Below are 21,959 nucleotides of genomic sequence, written 5' to 3' on the forward strand. Positions count from 1 at the left end.
CCAGGACATTCACTGGAGCGACACTGTCCTGCTTCAGCCATTAGGTCCCTGTCTTATTACATTTACTGAGTGCTGCTGCTGCTAAGTCACTTCAGTCGTGTCCAACTCCTCGTGACCCCAGGGACTGCAGCCTACCAGGCTCCTCCGTCCTTGGGATTTTCCAGGCAAGAGTACTGGAGTGGGGTGCCACTGCCTTCTCCGTTATCAAGTCCTAGCTGTGCTCCAAATATTACTGTGAACGTTTTACATGCATTAGTGCTATAAGGTCTAGGTAGTTATTTCCATTACACCAAAGAGGAGTTCAAAGAAGTCATTAATAACTTGCCCAGAGTCTCAGAGTCAATGACAGTGTTTGGATTCAAACCCAGGCAGTCTGACTCCAGAACTCACATTTTTAACTTCCACTCTATGTGACTGTGCCATCTAAGGGTTGTTTCTGGAGATGTGTGCATTCCAGACCCTTGGAAGTCATTTCTTAGTTATGTATCTGGAACTGTTACAGCCCCTGTTTTCTAAAAGGCAAGTCAGTTTTGAAATAGCCTTGCTCCCTGAATTGGTCAGCAGAGGACTATAACCCCAACAGTGCACCCCGGCCACAGACTATGACAGAAATGGGAGTTCCATGAGTGATCTTGTTCTTGTTCGCGTTTTTTTGTTTATGAACTGTGTTATATTCTTCAAGGTTATACTCTTACCTGCTTTTTGATAAAGAGGGATAAAAGATGAATCAGCAAACTACATGATTTTGAGAAGTTTAGTGGTAAAAGTTATATTTTCTTTGTAAGCCTGCTTTAAATCATTTATACAGGGACTTCCCTGGTGGTTTAGTGGTTAGGACTCTCTGCTTCCACTGAAGGGGGCACAGGTTCGATCCCTGGTTGGGGAACTAAGATCTCACATGTTGCACAGCCAAAAAATAATCATTTCTACAAAAATATCCCTCGCTAGCAAAGCAAAAGTTTATAATCTATCAGATAGGGCCCACTTTTCCTTTCACAAATTCTTTGTATTGCCAAATACAGGAAAGATACTCAGGAATTTAAACAAAACTAATTATGTTATGCTGACAAGGGCTTATTATTTAAACCATACTTCTATTTTATTACCTGACTTCTAAGTCTTATCTAGTATCCTAGAAATTTCCAAGGGTAGAAAACCCTTCAGAGTTAAAGCAATGAAAGATAAAAACTTTCCCATGTAGATATTTTTTTAAATAAACAAGATTATTTATTGAAGAACTCTTAGAGGTTAAGTAAGCAATTAATTGGGATTCTTTCATTGAAAAGACCTAGACATTAGTTTCTCTTCACTGGGAAATCCTTCTCCTCCTTGAATCTCCTGCTTTTCATTTTGCTATCTCAGATATATAGGTTTCATATACTTAAATTTTTTTTTACTTAGCCAAGCAACATTATACCTTGTAGAAAGATAATTTTGTGTGTGTGTTTATGTGTGGTAGAGTTTTATTAAAGTATAAAAAGAGACAGAGAAAGCTTCTGGCACAGACATCAGAAAGGGAACAGAGAGCACCCCACTACAGTTTTTTAAGTTTCATGAAGTTCCATGTAAGGGGATGGTATTATACAGATCACCAGATGACTTTAATTTTGCATTTCAGGAAATAACAGTACAACAGCTCATGGCTCATTTGGACTCCATCAGGAAAGATATGGTCATCCTAGAGAAAAGTGAATTTGCAAATCTGCGAGCAGAGAACCAGGTGATCCAAGTCCCTATTTACTAATAAAATACTGATTTCACAAGTATTCTGCTTGGTGAATAGGACCCCAAAACAGTTTCATGTGGTTATTAAATAAGTTTCAGGTAAAAGTCTACTATGTGTTTAACCATACCTAATCTTCCTATGTACAGGTTAGTGTTTTGCATACTTAAAGAATTGTTTAAAAAAAAAAAAGAGTTGTATTTTATATGGGTCACATAAAGGAGGAAATCTTTGAGGTACATATTTTACAAAATTTCTGGTGTGGTTTAGAATTTCAGAGCTGAGAGTAATGTGGCTTGGGGTGGCGGAGGGTTCTGTAATTATTTTTGTCACTTAAAAGAAAAATGTTTCTGTAATTCAGTCAGAACTTTGTTACCCACTAGCCTAAAATATTAGAATATCAGCCTACTTTTTTTTAAAGCAGACTACAGTAGGTCCCTCTTTATCTGCATTTTTGCTTTCCACAGTTGTAGTTATGTGTAGTCAACACAATCTGAAAACATTAAGTAGAAAATTCCAGAAATAATTCATATGTTTTAAATTGTACACTCTTCCGAGTAGGAGAATCTTTCACCATCCTGCTCCATCTCCACAGGACATGAATCATCTCTTTGTCCAGAGTATTCACATTGTGTATGCTACCCACCAGTTAATATAAGAAAAAAACATAGTATGCACATAGCTTTCAGTACTAGTCAAGGTTTCAGGCTTCTACTGGGGGTCTTGGGACATATTCCCGCATGGATTGGTGGGACTTCTATATTCAAACATAAAAACATTTTCCAATGTCATGTTCATATTCTTTTCTAATAAGATGAACTATTAGTTTTTTTTATTTATTTATAATCAAATTTTATATTAGAAATCCATAGATTGGCCAATTTTTGCTTTTGCAGGGTTTCAGATTGTTTTTGATAAATGATATGGACTTTTGGTTTAACACCAATTGTGTGTGATCTTTCTTTATACCTAGAAAATGAAAATTGAGTTAGAACAAGTTAAACAACAACTGATAGTAAGTGAAACTTTTTTCCCCACTTCAGAATATGTAAATTTCAGATATTCATGACAAGATCACTTTTTAAATATTTTTATTTTCTTTTAAAGAATGAAACTAGTCGAATCAGAGCAGATAACAAACTGGATATCAACCTAGAAAGGAGCAGAGTAACAGATATGGTAATGTGCTTTTAAATGTACTTTTTTGGTCACTTATTCCTTTTAAATTCCTTTTAGTTTTTTTTTTTCTCTAATCTCCTGATAAGTCATATCCTTTAGTTTACAGATCAAGAAAAGAAACTTATGGAAGCAACCACAGAATTTACCAGAAATGTAAGCTACTTGGTAACAGTTCCTCTGTTTTCCTACAGCTGTCATGCTGCCCTCACGCGAGTCACTCTCACGCGTGTCACTCTGTAGCTACCCTCACATGTATCACTGTGTAGCTCCCATCACGTGTGTCACTCTGTAAGTCAGGACGTGAACAAGCTGGCCCTATACAGCCCATCATATCCTCATAGCTGCTACTAGAGGTAACCAGTACTTCGGGGGAAGTTGCCACTAGGTGGGTAGTAGTACTGGAGCTGTGACTTGTGACTTGGAATCAAGCTTTCCAGGGAGCACTTTTTTTCCAACTATTTTTATATGGAAGAGAACTCTCTTTCAAAAAGACAGGGAGTCATAGTATTTAAGTGCTAGATTCAAAGTAGTTCTCTTACATTATTTTTTAAATAAATATTTATTGAGTGCTTATTATTTGTTAGATCCTACTTTACTTACTTTCTATTTCCTTAGTTATTGTATCAGCCTCTGGGTGAGGCAGGCACTCTTACTCCCATTTTACCAGTTCGGAAAGTGAGGCCTTGAGAGGTAAAGGTCACAGAGCTAATAAGTGGTAGAGCCAGGACATGAACATAGATTCTAAACTCCATACTCATAAATACTGTTTATCTCTCAGTAATCCTAAACTGTAATACATTACTTAATTTCTATGGCTGAATAAAACCTAGCTTTCTGACTCAGCCTAGTCCTTTCCTTTTTTAAAAGTTATAAGCCACTTGATCTACATTCTAACATGAGAGACATCATTCTTGATTATAATTCAGTAGAAGTACAGGTACCGTTTGCCTTTCCAAGCAGCCTGTTCCCTTCTCTAACTTCTTGGCCAGGTAATGGAGATGAAATCAAATTCTCTCACAGCTAATTTCTGAGCTCTAAGTATCACCTTCTTTTCCTACCCTTTATTAGCCCCTGTGCACGAAACATTTAGTGTTAACAAGCGTATCTGCCATGGTCTTTAATATTGGTGTCAGTTTACCATAAATCTGGTTGGTTTTTTCCTTTTGTAAAAGATACTTAAAGTTTTAACTATGATATCTTAAGGACTTTATACCCATAAAGTGATAGTTCTGTGACTGACATTTTTGCTTCTTAGTTTATCCTTGTATATTTAGGTCTCAAATACAGCCATACCTTAGAGACACTCCAAGTCCAGTTCCAGACATAGCAATAAAGCAAATATTGTAATAAAGTGAGTCACAGCAATTTTTCAGTTTCCCAGATCTTATAAAATTTACATTTACACTATACTGTATTTATTAAGTATGCATTATCTCTCAATAAACAATATCCATACCTTAATTAAAAAATAAGAATCACTAAAAAGATGTTAACCGGTTATCTTCTGAGCCATTACCGAGTAGTAATCTTTTTGCAATAATAACATCAAACTCGCTGATCACAAATCACAATAAATATAGTAATAAGGAAAATGTTTGAAGTATTGTGAGGGCTACCATAATGTGACAGAGAGACATGAAGTGAGCAAATGCTTATGGAAAAATAAGCTGATAGTGCTGATAAACCTACCTGACTCAAAGTTGCCACAAACCTTCAATTTGTTTTTTTTAAATGCAGAATTTGCTAAATGCAGTAAAATGAGGTATGCCTGTAACTTCCTGTGAGGTTTTTAGTGGAATGTGCCCAGAATGTGATAATCCTAGTAGTCTCCAAATACCAAAGTAGAAGGAATAGTTTTTGTCAGTTTATAATGTTCATGTAGTTTTTATATCACTATGCTTTTTTTAAGCTATGTTTCCCCACTTAAAACTTTTGTTAACACAAAATTAGCCCCTAAATAAGGGTTTCTAAAGTCAACATTTCTGTCCATGATACACTGAGACAAAATCTAATTATCTTATTCTTAATTACTACAGGATACCAAAACCAGAGGTATTATTTCAGAGACTGGTAACAAAATTGACACTGAAATTGCTTCTTTAAAAACCCTGATGGAATCCAACAAGCTTGAGACAATTCGTTATCTTGCAGGTAAGACTGTGTTGTCAGAGAAAGGAATTACTGTCATTTGATTTTCAGACCTGTTAGCTCCTACCTCCCAAGGTAGCCCTGTGACACAAAAGGAGGAGCTGTAACAGATTTACTGTTGGTCCCCTGCAGTGCTTGGAAAATATAAGTTTAATAGGCAGCTCTGCATCCTCTGAGTAGGAAAAAGTGTACGAAAATCAAAGACACACATAAACACCCATACAAAATGATACAAAGATTAAACTAGGTATTCCACAATGAAAAAAAAAAGAATATTTTTTAGGTACAGATCACCAAAATAGATACAGGCTATTAAACACCACAGCAAACAAAGGGGTAGAAATTACCTCCATTCCTGAATCCAACTGAGGAAGCAGGGATACTGCCCAGAATTCATCTGTCACATACTGAGTTCCTCAAGAACCTTGTGACCTGACCAATTTATAGAGCCCCAAGGAGTTAGGAAGAATGCCTTCAAATAGTATTTTTCTTTTTTATAAAAAAGTAATATATTTTCATCCTAAATTGGTCATATAATTCAAAAGCAATATAGTAGAAATGAAAGCCTTCTCCTCCCCATATGTGTTTACTATTAGTAGTATATATCTTTCCTAAGCTTTTCCTTCTGTATGTGAACAGTATAGATTTTAAGAATAGTAATTAGATGATACTCTACAGGCTACAACTTTAAAAAATTTAACCAAATGTCTTGAACATGTTTCCATAGGAATACATAGATATCTTTTTACTAGAAATCATAGTATTGTATAATATGAAAATACCATAATTTACCTAAATAGCTATTTACAGACATTCTGCTCTGAAGTTTTCATTATTAAAAATAATAGTGCACCAAATAGCCATATACATGTGTGAATAAATACACATACACACATTACATCCTTGCGCCTTCATGCTAGAATTTCTGTATAATTAATTGCTTATGCACATGTAAAAACTGGGATCAAAAAATACACACTTTTAAGATTTTATGTTATTGTTGTCCAAAATAGCTGCTTTATAGCATCAGTGATTTTTCTGGGTAGGCACTCATTATATTGGAGTAAAGATGAAGCCCCCAGCCCCCTACTGATGATGCTCACCTCCACACCCCTTTCCTATCCTCAACTTGAATGACTTAGTTTCTGCCTTTTTCAAATATTGGGCTTCTGCTGAAGATCTATTTGAAGAAAAGGATTCTAAGGCTAAAATGAGTTTCAAAAACCATAGCAAAAGTCTCTGGAACCAGAGATCTGTTCAGTAGTAATGCTCGGGGGAAATTCCAGATCAGCCCGGTTTGGAATGATCATTCCCACTTTGAAAATAGATCTCAAAGCACCCCATTTGGAAGAGCTCCTCTTCCACTCAGCTTCTTCTAGTGTATTTACCTACAGATCAGTGTCGTAGTTAGTCTGAGCATGGTGATGGTTTCCAGAAAGCTTTTCATTCAGTAGTGGACATACACGAGGCAGACTAACAGACTTAGTGGCAGTGGGAAAAGAAATGAGCAAGTCTGTTTAGAAAGTTAGATTTCCTAAGTTATGTTCCTTTCCTTTTTTCACTGAGGATTTACAACTACTTGTTCTGAAGGCACTGCTCTTCTTTTTAAGCAACAGCAACTACTTTAGAGTCAGGGGCACACAGCCTTGAGTCCTGCTTCCACTGCTTGCTCACAGTACAGCTCTGAGCTTGTTGCCTCATCTGTGCGATGGGAATACTATCACCAACTTCATAGGGTTTTAATTATGGCTAAATACAGTAATATATGGAATTCTTCAGCACACTACCTGGAACATGGTAAATAGCAGCAGGATCAAATGAGAGAATGTGTAATTGACCAGTGACGACAAGGCAAGAAATTCTTTAAGTGTTACTCTTTCTCCTCAAATGTCCAGCTTCCCACTGTGACTTAGACCTAATCCCATTTCTTAAAATTAGGGAACTCTTGTCATTAACCAAGTTTCAGTAGTGTGATCAAATGGGATAATATATAATTAATTTACACACTAAAAATAGGATAGCTTTACTAAGAATGGCTGTTTCTTATGTCTTTAATATTGAAGTTTGCTTTTCATCTCACAGTCTCTAAAATCATGGCTGTTTAAACAAACTAAAAAACTAAGGAGTCCAAAAGCCTCACCCAGATTCACCACCTTGAGGAAAACAGAAAGGTTTTCTATTTAGTGATGTAACACAGACAACAGGTGGTATATGAACTATTTTAAAAGTCTGTTGCTTTTTCTGCCTTTTCTTCTACCTCACTGAGTTGTTTTTGAAGAGTTTTCATTAAAAATTCATTTTTTATTAATAAAGTTTTAATAATTATGAAATTACTTTTAATGTACTTTTTAAGACAATTAAATTTGCCTTATGGATATGTGGATGTCTGTTGCTCTAGCTTAATGACATAATTTTTTAATGTCAGCAAGAAAAGTTTTTCACTTAAAAATTATATCTAAAATTAATTTGTAATTATTTAAAGTAGTATTGTTAATAATGGTAATATTAATAATGACTTGAAACACTTTATAGATTCTAATGGACGTACCATCCATACTTTTAAATTACTGTCATCCTTATGTAAAATATAGGAAGCTTCTAAGAAGAATTGGTATTAATTGTGCCCTAATGGATATCCTTTATCGTTAGCTTAATTTTCTAGGGGATGAAAAACCTAAGGTAGAAAATTGGCTGGATTTCCTAATTTTTTTTTTTTGCTTTCAAATTAACTTGAAAATGACATTTTTCTGTTTGTCTCTGCAGGATAATCTCAAATGCATGACCTATAACACGGCTTCTTCTCTTCACAGCCTCAGTGTTTACTTGCCTGGCAATAGCCTTGGGATTCTATCGACTCTGGAAATAACAGTGGAGCTGCTGCAGCTATGCACGCTTCCTACTCCTGCTGCTTTGACTCTCGGAACACTGCCTGGATGGATTTACTCTGAACATTTAAAGTTACAGTAGGAACTGAATACACAGTTATTTAAAGTACATATGGACTAAAAGGAAATATTTTAGAATGGAAAGGTATATTTTGTCTTTGTTTTTCATGTATGTCTTTATTATGTTGAAAGAGGACATTCCAAACTTGATTGATTTGCGAGAGGGCTTTTGTCTTTATGCTTTTGATAGCGCATAGAAACTGAACTAGTTTTTTCGTATGTTTACTTGAACTGTACATCATACAGGATTTCTTTCATATCTGTTGCAAATCTGAAAACTATTCCCAAGCCCACATGCTTGATACTGTATTCATATAAAATATATACAATAACAAAGTTGTTTGGATTTTAAAAGCACCTTATCATATAGCTAGAGTTACGTTTTTTTGGTAATGAACTGAAACAATAAATTTTAAAACAATATAGTTGTTAATTCTAATTCACAAAAACCGGTTTATCCCTGCTTCTTGGGAACCCATCTTAAATTTACTACATAAACAAAGCTTTTTAAAATCCAGCACATGTGGCTTAGACGGTAAAGCGTCTGCCTACAATGCGGGAGACCCGGGTTCAATCCCTGGAGAAGAAAATGGCAACCCACTCCAGTAGTACTCTTGCCTGGAAAATCCCATGGATGGAGGAGCCCGGTAGGCTACAGTCCATGGGGTCGCAAAGAGTCGGACACGACTGAGCGACTTCACTTCACTTCTTCACATGTCTACTGGCATGTAATCCCTACTCTCAAGAAAATCATGGGGAATTTTATATTTTTGTTTTGCCGTTACTGGGTCTATTTTCTTTGCTGATGTTGTCTATTAATAGGATATGTATTTCAAGGAAAGTACAAAATACCATTTCATCTCAGACCTTCAGTTTTAGCCAGATCAAGAAGCCACACATGTGCTAAATATTTCAAGGTTTCATAATGCCTTGGCAAAACTTTAAAGTTTGATGATCCATTAGTTACTCAAAATGACCTCCATCATTTGTTTAGTTATAAATAGGGAATCTAAATTATAGAGCAGTCAAAAGACCAGTCCATATATATATATGGTCTAGTGAGTGAGAATCACTTTCCAACTAAATTTGTTTCAAAGATCTAACAGCTGACTTGTTTGCAAAACAAAACTTTCTGTACACATCATCTTGTATTCTGATGTAAAAATCTCAGAATTCACTTGACTAAGAAAATTCTTAGCACATTATAAATAAATTTGTATATAAACAAGTAAAGATCATATTGTAATAAATTCTACAGTACATTTACTCACTCAAATAAGAATGCCTGCTATGGGCATGCTGGTCCCCACATGCAGAGCTTCCCATGGAACTGAGAATCTCAGTTGAAGATAGACAGTAAACAGGTATTCATTTGCATAATTTAAAATACACTAAAAATTTAAGGGGGACTATGTCTTCCCTCCATGTGAAGGAAGCTCCAATAGCACAACACTGGAATCCCTCAGCTGCCCTGCCACAGGTGGTTCAGTGAGATTAAAGGAGAAGCAGGCCCCAGTAGCCCAGCCACTTCTCCCCGCTCCTGTCTGGGACCAGCCTTTCTACACACAGTGCTCATTCGTTTCTGCTCCTGTGGGATCAAGCCCTGGTGATTAGTTCAGAGCACAGGTACTCAGCAAGCCACCAGCGTGCAAGCCACTGGAGCTGCAGCCCTGGCGCCCACGAGTGGCCCAGAGGTCCTCAGGTGCACGCAGGCATGCGGTTCTAGTCGAAAAGTCCACCAGAGCAGGGGCCTGCTGGAGTGCATCCCAGCACCACAGCAGGACAGCCAGCCGTCAGCGCGGCCTGCAGCCCCACCTGCACGTGTGCACAGGCAGTCGTGGCCTGGACCCTGCTCCAGACCCACTGGGCTCTCCCTGCGCGGCCAGACTGAGTCCTCTCCTCAGGACTCGGCTGAAGCCCAGGTTTCCGCACCCAGATGCCACACATGCCAGCAGGTATGCATCTTGGGCTGGAAGTGTGGGGACGTGGCCAGGACCTTCCATGTTGGTCCCTCTGTACCCTTCAGCGCCGTGGGCCAACTCCACCCCGCCCTCCAGCCCGAGGTCCCCTACCTGTCCCGGCCAGCCTGCCGGCCCCGCAGGAGGCTCCTGCCTAGGGAGGGCTCTTCCACAGCGCGGTCCCGTCCCAATTCTTCTTCTCCCTTTCCCTTCATCCTCCCAGTTACGTGGGGATTGGAGCTTTGGTTATGTGAGATCTGCAAGCATTTGTAGGTATTCTGTGAGAATTGTTCCACGTGTTGATGCATTTTTTGATGTATTTGTAGGAGGAAGTGAGCTCCATGATCCTGTCCTTCAAGCCATTCTGAACTGGAGTCCCAATATTTTCTCAATATACAGGAAAAAATGAGGCAGTGGAAACGGCTAGGCACAAACACTGAGATTAGTGACTGTCATTCTGTAAAACAGCCACACTGACTATACAACATGAATATGCTAAATAATATATACCAACTCACCTGTTTGTCACAGCAGTCCTCTTAGGCAGGTGGTTATCCTCATTTTACAGCTAAAGAAACAAGCTAAGTGAAATTAAGGTCACACCAGTGAAGCTGCCAAGGTCACACAGTGGGTAAGTCACACAGACTTTAACTCCAGATTTTATACCCTTAATCAGAAGAAGAATCTCCAAGTTGAGTTCTTTGATAACTCACTCTAGTTTTGATTTGCATTTCTCTAGTACTTAGCAGCTCTATCCAGGCTCTTCTTTTCATGCGTCCAGGTTCATTCCTGGCGGTGTCCAGTGACTCAGTGCTATACCGCATTGCAGAAGAAGAAAGGGGCAAGATGTGGGCAAACCCTTTCCCTTCAGGGACATGACCACAAGGTTATACATGGCATTTCTGCTCACAGTCTTATCGGCCACAACTTGGCATCTGCTGCAAAGGAAACTGAGAAGTCACCCTGAGGAGCCACAAGTCCGGGTAAATCCTAATACTTTGGAAAAAGAAGAGAAATTGGGAGACAACCAGGGAACCTCTGCCACAAGGGTGCGTGCTTCTGTTAAAACGCTCTCCGGTATTTCCTGTCTCACTGGTACGGATGGAGATATGGCCCTGAGAAAACTGGAACAAGTAATACAACAAAGTGTGAGAAAATTGAGCGAACAGAAGAAGCTGTTCCAGGGCAGGATTACCTTACAGTTACAGGCTTGAAGGAAAAAGTAAGGCTGTGTGAAGTCCCCGAAGGGGAGGGAAATGCTGGATTTGGGAATTCCGGTTGTGGTAAAGAAGAATGAAGATGCTGAAATTTCCCTCCTAAGGTTAGAATCCTAGCTCCATGTTGCTGTGTGACTCTGGGCGAATTCCTTAACCTCCATGTATCAAATACTACACCTCCGTCATATAAGCTGTGGTGGGAATTAAGCAGTAATACATGTGAAGAACTTACACAGATCACACACAAAGTGCCCAATACATGCTGACAACCATTTTTACTACAGATTGAAAGCCTATTGCACAATAATGACTATAAGGGTTATAGAAAGGATAGGTAAGCCATTTTTTAACACTTGCTTATAGCCCTTGACAAGCCTAAACAAGTCTTAGCAACCAAACGCACTCACGTCAGGGCATTCAAGTCCTGGTGATACTTGGCCAAAATGGCCTTCAGCACCATGTAAAGTATCTGCCAGGGCCTAGAGGCTGGACAGTCTGGTGTGGTAAGAAAGCTGCTGCCAGTGAAGCAAGGGCTTTGGGCTTGATTATCATTGGATATGATTATCATTCTGTCCAATCAACCTTGTCTATTATTCCTTATAAAGCTTGCAAGACAAGAACAACGGCTGAATTCTAAAGCTGATTATTTAGATGTGTACTTTTAGCAAACACATATTACCTATTTTTTCTTTTTACAAGAGCTGGTTTTCATTTTATGTAAATTTCCCTGGAGATATTTGGTTGTTATTATAAAGTTATCCTTTTCTAAAACTTACTAGTCTTGTAACTTCCCTGGTGGTCCAGTGGCTAGGACTCTGAGCTCCCAATGCAGGAGGCCCAGGTTCAACCCCTGGTCAGGGAACTAGATACCACATGCTGCAACTAAGACCCGGCACAGTCCAATAAGCAAACATTTAGAAAACAAATAACACTTACTAGTCTTTTTCTCCCAAGTTCAGATGTTCTTTAACAGTCAAGTCATTTGACATACATATGACTAAAGCACATGAAAGATGCTCAACGTCACTAATTATTAGAGAAATTACAGCTACTGTGAAGTACCAGCACTCACTGGTCAAAATGACAATCATTAAGAAAATCTACAGGACTTCCCTGGTGGTCCAGTGATTAAGAATCTGCCTGTCAATGCAGGAGACATGGGTTCAATCCCGGGCCTGGGAAGATCCTGCAAGTCACAGGGCAGCCCCTGCTCACTGCAACTAGACAAGCCCACACACATCGAAGAAGGCCCAGAGCAGCCAAAAATAAATACATGTGTTTAAAATTTACAAATAAATGCTGGAGAAAAAGGGAACTGTCCTACACTCTTGGTGGGAATGTAAATTGGTGCAGCCACTATGAAAAACAGTATGGAGGGTCCTCAAAAAACTAGAGTTGCCATATGATCCAGCAACCCCACTCCTGGGCATACAGGCAGACAGAACTATAATTCAGAAAGGTGCATACACCTCTCTGTTCACAGCAATACTATTCACAATCACCAAGATGTGGAAACAAGTGTCTATCAGCAAATGAATGGCTTCACTACTCAGCTATAAGAAAGAATGGAATAGTGCCATTTGCAGCAACATGGATGAACCTAGAAGTTATCATACTAAATGAAGCATGTTAGAGACATATCACTTATATGTGGAATCTACATATATGACACAAATGAACTTAACTATGACACAGATACAGACTCACCAACATAGAATAAACCTGTGTTGCCAAGAGGAGGATGGGTGGGAGAGGGATGGATTGGGAGTTTGGGACTGGCAGATGCAAACTATTATATACATAGACAGAAGGGGTAGACAATAATGTATTACTGTGTACCACAGGAAACTATTCAATATCCTGTAATAAACCACAATGGGAAAGAATATGAAAAAGAATGTGTATATATTTATGTAACTGGACCACTTTGTTGTACAGAAGAAATTAACATTGTGTATCAACTATACCTCAATAAAATAAATTAATTTTAAAAAGTCATTTGAAAAGTTGGGGGGAAAAAAGCTATGCCTACACTGGTAAAATAGTACTCTCTAGAAAGCAAAAGAAATGTAGTTTATTATGAAGCCATAACAGAACTTTTAATAATCTTTAATATCTATAACTAAACCTTTTTATTACTAACTGCATTATATTTTAAAGTTTATGTAAATAATTGAAAAATTAATAATTCACAAAGTTTTGAGTTGCCTACATAAATATATAACAAGTATATTGGGAGGGGAAATACAACTGAGTCCATGTAATTTTAATCCCTTTGACACTATATAACATATTTCTGCCTTCAGAATTGGAATAACTGCACATCAGAGTAATTCTGAGATGAATTTATATAGATTTACATTTATATCTATTTAAAAATAGAAAAAAATCAAGCAAGTTTATTTAAAGCTATCTCACTGATTAGTACCTTTTCACAAAAACTCCCCCAGAAGACACCTTCTTCTTCACTCGCCTCTTCTCTTTGCTTAACTCACAGGAAATGTCATCTTCCTACAAAGGAAAAGATGGCCAAATTAGATGTCTTAGGATTTCTATGCTAGACACATTTTCATCTTTCTACATTATCTGTTTCAAAAAAAAAAAAAAATTAACCATGCTAATAATTTTCAACTCCAGTTTACATCTCTCTTAGAATTTTGTGTAAATAAGTTCTTACATCTGAAGCATCAGAGCATCATAATGTGCTGACTTATCAACCTGGGAGGCACCTTGAGAAATCAGCCAGCCCTGCCTTCCCCTCACACACCCTGAGTACAGGACACCTTGTCATTCCTGCTTCTCTCTTAGACCAACATTTCACAGCATGTTACTAAAGGAAATAACACAAAGTTAATATGCCACCCTTTGGATTCTTAGCAAGCCCCATTCTGCTAGGAGTCACATTCCAGGGTCCCGCACGTCCTTCTCTGTTCACACATCCCCTAACTGCTCTTGTCTCGTGTCCTGCTTTGCCCTGTCACGTACTACTTCTGAATATTTCTCATCCATCATGGTATTGTCAGTATCTAGCACTGAAGACTCACTTAATAAAGGCTCTGGGCAGGAGGAAGAGAAGACTAGAAACACTGGATACTCATATATGTTGGTCATCTTCGAATAATTCTTCTAGTCAAAAATGCTCTGTTCAGTTGAGCAGGACAGATCTGAACGCAGCAGGAGTTTCAAGAACATCACAAGGCGCATGTCTTATCAGGAAAGCCCACGACTAGAGGCGGCAGTCCCCAAGGTGTTCCCACCTATACCTTTGCTAATGAGGTCAGTCAGCTTAACTCATACGAGCATGTGAACACAGAAGCAAACTGCTGTTATTGCAACACTACCCAGGAAAACAAAAATCACACATCTGTTCCTTCTCCTCAGCTGCAAACTTGAGCGAGGAATAGATGGAGAATCTGCTAGCTGTCCCTTATAGTGGCCACGCACTGGTGTGCATAGAGTAATACGACCCTTTCTCTTGAAAAAGCTTGCCAACCAACCAGTCTGAAGACCAAGAACAACAAACCTTTCAGTGGGGTTTAGCAGATGGTGCCACTGTACTTCATACTTTACACATACAACAAGGTGAAGCAGGTTGTATTTCCAACATTTTAGAAATACAGAGACAGAAGTCCGAGACATTAGACAACTTTCCCCAAGGTTACAACACTAAGTCAATGGCAGGATTTTAACCCAAATTTTGTCTGACACCTAAGATCATGTTACAACCATTCTTCAATTCTGTCTTCCAGCAAAAAATTTGCTCATTGAGTTCCCACAACTATACTGTATATACTGTGCTGTAGGTATACAAATAGGCATGAGAGCTGGTTCCCACTCCGGAGTCTGGTGGAGTAGCAGATGGAGAATAGATGCTCAATTGACCCCCAGGTTTCAGGAGGACCTCAAGATCATCACGGGATGAATGCAAAGATGTACATCAAAGAAAAACACTGAGGTAGGGCAGGAGTTTAACCTCACCCAACTAAGAATCAGAGAAAGAAAACAAAAAATGTAGGGAAAGACAGGAAGCTACTTGTCAGAGAGAGCCAATTTTCTAGTGCTTAATAGCATTACCAGACTTTTGCTAACAGTAACATTTATTTTCCTTCCTTTTTCATATATGCTAACTTCCTAAAGGAGGTTTTTAACAATCCCAAATACTCTAGAAAGTGATTAAATACCAAAGCCTCAACTAACATCAAGTAAGTAACTTCTATCAAACCAAGCCTTACCATAAACTAGTTCAAAAGAAAATAGGTGCTTGGCACCCAAGAGGCCTCCAGTAAGTGTTCACTGAAAGTTCCAGATTCCAAATGTTTTTGCATTTGGGGAACATTCTTCACCAAGATTACTCATTTCCTCACCATAAATTTTAGCCAGAAACATTTTTCTCCCTAATATGTTTTCTCCCAAACTTGGGAGAAAAGAACTGCGATACTGAGAGATTAAACACATAAATCTTGATACTTAGGCACCAAAAGCAATTCTAAGTGTACATTAGCCAACAACCCCTCTATGAAAATGTATGTATTCTAAATATTAACCAATTTCCATCTGAAAGAATATACAGGTTTGTTGAAGAGCCCAACACCACTGCACATGAAACTGGTGACACAAGCATATGGGATTCTTGTTTTTACAAAGCTCCATGCAACCTAAGAAGTTCTGGGAAGCACACACAACTAAAACGAAGTAAATCCCACCTTCTTGATTGTGAGTAAAATCTTAACAGAGTGTCGAAACAGTATAACCAATACAAAGACAAATCACAAACTTCTAGAACTTCCTTACAGTAGTAGCTCAGCATGGATAAACTCACTTAAGCTCTCAGATTGTTCCAAGGACCATTAATGGGCTCACAGGCTAGGATGTCAGGACAGAGAAAAGCCCAGCAGAGAACATATCAAAAGTCCAATCACATTCCACAGCCTTGTAGGTAGAAAGCAAGAGAAAGTTAAACCCGGAAGTAATCATGGAACGTTACCAGTTCCACATTGGCCATTCTAGATTATCAAGCATGGCCCAAAGCTTTACACCAATGACCTCCCAAATGACACCGGTTATAGACGGAAGCATGAGGAGTTCAGTGCTGCCTCGATCTGTGGACAGACATCTCTACCGAAGCTATTAGAGTTCCCATCTAGTTTAGGTTTTTTAAGTAAACATTTTAAGTATAATACACATATTAAAAGTGTTAGTTGCTCAGTCATGTCCAACCATTTGCAACCCCATGGCCTGCCAGGTTCCTTTGTCCATGCCCTTCTCCAGGGGATCTTCCCGACCCAGGGATCGAATCCAGGTCTCCTGCATTGCAGGCAGATTCTTTACCATCTGAGCCACCAGGGAAGCCACATATCAAAGAGCACCCCAAAGAGTGTGCAGTGTGATGAACTTTACAAACGAAAACAAAACGAACAAAGGCTTGGGGGTGGGAAAGTGTTGGGCAAGTTCAGGAAAAGGTAGGCTACATGTAAGAGAATAGAAAACAATAAGCTTGTGAGGTGGGTTAATATAAGCTGACATAGTATATGAGAAAGCACTACAGAAAGTTATTATCAAAACCAGTTATAAAGAAATGATTTCAGTGCATTACATCAAACTAGCCTAAGAAATTTTTTTCTGGCTAAAAGTTATACTATTGCAGATTCTTTTATAGATTATTTTACAAAATCTTAAGATGGAGACCCAATCACAGGTCTCTTTATCAGCAGGTGGCAGGAGATTTAGTGAGAGCTTCTTAAAGCCTCTATAAAAGTAAGTACAGAATCCAAAGTTCATTTTATTTATATTTTATGTGTTTAGACTCCAAAATAAACTAATTCCTTCTACTCTCAGATGCATAGGGCTCTATACATTTATCCACTATGTTTACACAACTCATATGTAGAAAATGGAAAGAAAGAAAGGATAAAAATAGGAAAGGATATGAGGAAGGGAGAATGTAATACTATGAACACTGGAGACAGAAGAGACCAGGATTTTCACACAGTATTTCACCTAACATCAATACCCCATGGGGTAGGTGTTATCTCCATTTTACAGATGAGGAAATTGAAACCCAGAAACTTTTGCAGAACAGAAAATAAGCAGTTTCCATGAGAGGTCAGTGACATTTGCTCATTTACAAAAACTGGTGGAACCTACAGGACCACAGAACCCAATGGGCCCAGAGCACAGGACCACAAGTCAGCACTCCTGAGAGCTACACGTTGCTGGTAGAGAGCAAGGTCTTAGGGAGGAGGTGCTCTAGAGCGTGTTGTCAAACTTACCCTGGGAACACATGTTTCTGGGCAAGAAAAGAGTAATCATAAACAGCTAAAGCCCCAAAAACGTCCTATGCAGACCATCAATTTGGATTGACTCAAAAGGTGTGCAGCCAAAGATACAGGCAGCTAGTAAAGAACAGTGTACGTCCCTGCTCTGAGGAGACCGGAGCTGGTAATTTCCCACCACAAGGTGGACAGGTGGCGGATCTGGAGTATGGTAGTTTATAAAAGGTGTGTGTCCAGAAGACAACACCTCAGGACTGCTCCAGCCAGCCTCTCCATACTAAAGTGACCCCAGGGGCTAAACATGAGATCAGATGATCACGGCAAAAAAAGAGAATGGGTTGATTATGACAATTAATTATATCCCCTGGAAAATTAAGCACAGATGAGATACCAAAACCCAGAGAAAATGTTTGTATTTGCATATAGAAATAAACACACGTGCTTGCAGGTGAACAGAATGTTGTCTAATACAAGACCAAACCACAGCAGCTTCTTCTGGAGAATGCAACTCAGAATGCGAAGGAGCATCTGCCCTGCTTTTAACATTTAACAACAAGGACATATATTATTTTAGTATTTTTAAAGTGGTTATTAAAGTCCTCATGGGTGAGTTAATTTTGTTCCAGAGCTATACCACCTCAAATATGATTATAATAAAAACTTCCTAGCTTTTTATTTTGTACAAATTAATAATCTCTTAATTAATCTCTTGTATATGTATACACACACACATATATATTCCTTTCATTCTTAGAACACTCTAGAAATTATAAATTATCTCCAATTTATACCTAAGGCACAGAAAGGTTAAATGACTTGTCCAAACCAAAAAATGGTTGTAGCTGGAATTCAAACCCAAATAGCACCATCCAAAGCTTGTACTCTTAGCTACTCTTATATACTGTCTCTTGAGAAACATAAATGTGTTGAGAAGGATACAAACCACAGCCACAAAGTTGGGGACCTGAGTTTTTTCCAGCATCTCCTTGAGTTGATCCACCTCCACTCGATACTCATCCAGCTGACATTCTAACTTCTCTCTGCGTAATCGTTCATACTCGAGCTGGCCCTGCAGCTCTTTGATAGTCCTGTCAAAAAATTTTGTTCTCAATCAATAACCAATATCAACTAGCAATTATTTCTGGTAATAGTGAAAAGTATCCATACATTACATTTAAGGCAAATAAATCATGTATTCAACAAATATGTATTAAAAGTCTACTGTGATCTCACACTGATCTAGATCCTGGGAATAAAGTAGTGAACAAAGTAGGCTGTTTCTGCCCTCATGGGGCTTTCTTAGGCAGGGGAGAAAGACAGTAAAGAAAATAAATAAGAAGATATATGTACTTAAATATAAGTATGTTGGAAGGTAATAAATGCTAGGGAGGGAGAAAACAGAACAAGACAGTCATAGACGATGTTGTAGAGGAAGGGGTTAATATTTCATACACAGTGACCAGGGAATGCCTTACTGAGAAGGGAGCTTGTGAGCAAAATTCCAAAGGAAGTAAGAGATAATTAAGTGGATATCCAGGGAAAGAGCATCCCAGACAGAACAGCAAGTGCAAAGGTCCTCAGGCAGAGAAATGCCTGGGGAACTAGAAGAAAACTGGAAAGCCAGTGGGACTGGAGTAGAGTCCGAGAGGTAAAAGAAGCCAGAACAAGCAGGGTCGTACAGGTCACAGCGAGGACCAGGCTTCACTCAGTGAAACGGGAAGCCATTGGAGGGTCTCAACAGAGAGAGAGCAGGACTATAACAACTTAGATTTCTTTTGCTTTGTTCAGCTTTCTTTCTAATGATGTAAAATTCACTTTGTGTGATTACACAAATATCAAGTAAACAATTCAACGAGTTTCTTTTCTTTTCTTGTTTCGTGGCCAGGCCATGCAGCATGTGCCCCCTGCAGTGGAAGCACAGACTCTTTAAGCACTGGACCACCAGTGAATTCCCTTCAATGAGTTTCCACTAATGTGTACACCTTTGCATCCACCATGACTACCAAGATACAAAACACTTGTTATCTCAGAAAGTTCCTCACATTCTCCCCAGGCAATCTTCGCTTTGAACAAGCACCCAAACTTCTGAACACCTATCATGTTAGATTAGTTTTGTCTCTGCTCGTAAATGAAGTTGTACATTATATACGTTTGTGGGCCTGGCTTCTTTCAGTGAACAATAGGTGAGATTTATCTGCTTAGGTTTTAACATGATTAACAGACCACAGGGTATGAGGGTGGGAGAGGAAGGAACAGGGACAAGGAGTTGGGAGATGTATCAGGACGATGTGAAAATAAACAAAAATAAACCCAGACAAGTGATGCTAGGATTTGAACCAGAGTTATTTTCTGCCTTATTGGGATGATGAGGGGACCAGAACTCCCAAGGCAGGCTGAGTTGGATGTCAGGTCTCAAAGAGGGCAATCTAAGAATAAGCAATAGTAGCTCTAGTATGGAAGTGAGTGGAGTTGAGGCTGGGGATAGGAAAGAACAACTTAACTATGAAAATCTAGAATTCAGAAAAAAGGAAAAGAAAATCAGCTCCATGACTGATTCTAAGTTTCATCGAACTAATTAAAAAATCAAAAGGACATCCCTTGACCAATTCTTAGCCAGGTTTTCTTTATATTTACATCTAGTATCAGGAGCTTGTATCCAAAGAATAAATGTCTTAGGATGTACTAGTGGGAAACTAACAAGTGGATGGATCATGGAAAAAGCAAGGGAATTCCAGGAAAACATCTACTTCTGCTTCATTGACTACACTAATACCTTTGACTGTGTGCATCACAACAAGCTGTGGAAAATTCTTAAAGGGATGGGAGTGTCAGACCATCTTATCTGTCTCCTGAGAAACCTGTATGTGGGTCAAGAAGCAACAGTTGGAATCAGACATGGAACAACGGACTGGTTCAAAACTGGGAAAGGAGGACATCAAAGCTGTATATTGTCACCCTATTCCCTGGTGGCTCAGATGGTAAAGCATCTGCCCGCAATGCAGGAGACCTGGGTTCAATCCCTGGGTTGGGAAGATCCCCTGGAGAAGGAAATGGCAACCCACTCCAGTATCCTTGCCTAGACAATTCCATGGATGGAGGAGCCTGGTGGGCCACAGTCCATGGGGTCACAAAGAGTCAGACACAACTGAGCGACTTCACTTCACTTCACTTATTTAATTTATATGCAGAATACATCATCTGGGCTGGATGAAGCACAAGCTGGAATCAAGATCACTAGGAGAAATATCAACAACCTCAGATATGCAGATAATACCACTCTAATGGCAGAAAGTGAAGAGGAACTAAAGAGTCTCTTGATGAGGGTGAAAGGGAAGTGTGAAAAAGCTGGTTTAAAACTTAACATTATGGAAGAAATAGAAAATCTGAACAGATCAATCGCAAGCACAGAAATCGAAACTGTAATCAAAAATCTTCCAACAAACAAACCCCAGGACCAGATGGCTTCACAAATGAATTCTACCAAAAATTTAAAGAGCTAACACCTATCCCACTCAAACTCTTCCAGGAAATTGCAGAGGAAAGCAACCCCCAAACTCGTTCTATGAGGCCACCATCACCCTAATACCAAGACCAGACAAAGATGCCACAAAAAAAGAAAATTACCACCCAGTATCACTGATGAACATAGATGCAAAAATCCTCAACAAAATTCTAGCAAACAGAAACCAAAAACATATTAAAAAGATCATACATCATGATCAAGTGGGCTTTATCCCAAGGATGCACAGATTCTTCAATATTCGCAAGTCAATCAATGTGATACACCATATTAACAAATTGAAAGATAAAAACCATATGATTATCTCAATAGATGCAGAGAAAGCCTTTGACAAAACTCAACACCCATTTATGATAAAAACTCTCCAGAAAGCAGACACAGAGAGAATACACCTCAACATAAAAAAAGTCATATATGACAAACCCCAACAAACATTAATTCTCAATGGTGAAAAACTGAAAACATTTCCTCTAAAATCAGGAGCAAGACATGGTTGCCCACTCTCACCACTACTATTCAACATAGTTTTGGAAGTCCTAGCTGCAGCAATCAGAGAAGAAAAAGAAATAAAAGGAATCCAGACTGGAAAAGAAGAAGTAAAACTTGCATTGTAGAGGATGACATGATCCTCTACAAAGAAAACCCTAAATAAAGATGTCACCAGAAAATTACTAGAGCTAATCAATGAATACAGTAAAGTTGCAGGATATAAAATTAATACACAGAAATCCCTTGCAATCCTATACACTAACAATGAAAAAATAGAGAAATTAAGGAAACAATCCCATTCACCACTGCAACAAAAAGAATAAAATACTAGGAATAAATTTTCCTAAAGAAAAAAAAGACCAATACATAGAAAACTATAAAACATTGATGAAAGAAATCAAAGATGACACAAATAGATGGAGAAATATACCATGTTTGTGGATTGGAAGAATCAATATAGTGAAAATAAGCAGACTACCCAAAACAATCTACAGATTCAATGTAATCC

At 38.6% G+C, this 21,959-nt stretch overlaps 2 protein-coding genes across 13 annotated transcripts in view; one reads left to right on the plus strand and one right to left on the minus strand.

Moving 5' to 3' along the window:
* CCDC90B (coiled-coil domain containing 90B) overlaps nt 1–8,416 on the plus strand; it is a 24,375-nt gene extending 15,959 nt beyond the window's left edge. For 2 of the 5 annotated variants that reach the window (XM_040255597.1, XM_040255598.1), the window contains 6 exons: nt 1,619–1,720; nt 2,697–2,738; nt 2,831–2,902; nt 3,002–3,055; nt 4,939–5,053; nt 7,861–8,416. In XM_040255597.1, coding sequence (XP_040111531.1) covers nt 1,619–1,720; nt 2,697–2,738; nt 2,831–2,902; nt 3,002–3,055; nt 4,939–5,053; nt 7,861–7,916 — 441 coding nt within the window. In that variant the 3' untranslated portion in view covers nt 7,917–8,416. Of the gene's footprint in view, nt 1–1,618; nt 1,825–2,619; nt 2,739–2,830; nt 2,903–3,001; nt 3,256–4,938; nt 5,054–7,860 lie in introns of all 5 variants that reach the window. The other 3 variants (XR_005723618.1, XR_005723619.1, XR_005723620.1) reach the window with 3 other exon arrangements.
* The window catches only part of ANKRD42 (ankyrin repeat domain 42), a 65,155-nt gene continuing 50,908 nt past the window's right edge, over nt 7,713–21,959 (minus strand). For 6 of the 8 annotated variants that reach the window (XR_005723617.1, XM_040255595.1, XM_040255591.1 and 3 more), the window contains 2 exons: nt 18,386–18,530; nt 7,755–13,681 (listed from right to left, as the gene is read on the minus strand). Coding sequence is in view for 7 of the 8 variants with exons in the window: in XM_040255595.1 (XP_040111529.1) it covers nt 13,592–13,681; nt 18,386–18,530 (235 nt within the window). In the remaining variant the exon portion in view is untranslated. Of the gene's footprint in view, nt 13,682–18,385; nt 18,531–21,959 lie in introns of all 8 variants that reach the window. The other 2 variants (XM_040255593.1, XM_040255596.1) reach the window with 2 other exon arrangements.

Source organism: Oryx dammah, unplaced genomic scaffold (assembly GCF_014754425.2).
Source record: "Oryx dammah isolate SB20612 unplaced genomic scaffold, SCBI_Odam_1.1 HiC_scaffold_15, whole genome shotgun sequence".
In the NCBI taxonomy this organism is placed as follows: domain Eukaryota; kingdom Metazoa; phylum Chordata; class Mammalia; order Artiodactyla; family Bovidae; genus Oryx; species Oryx dammah.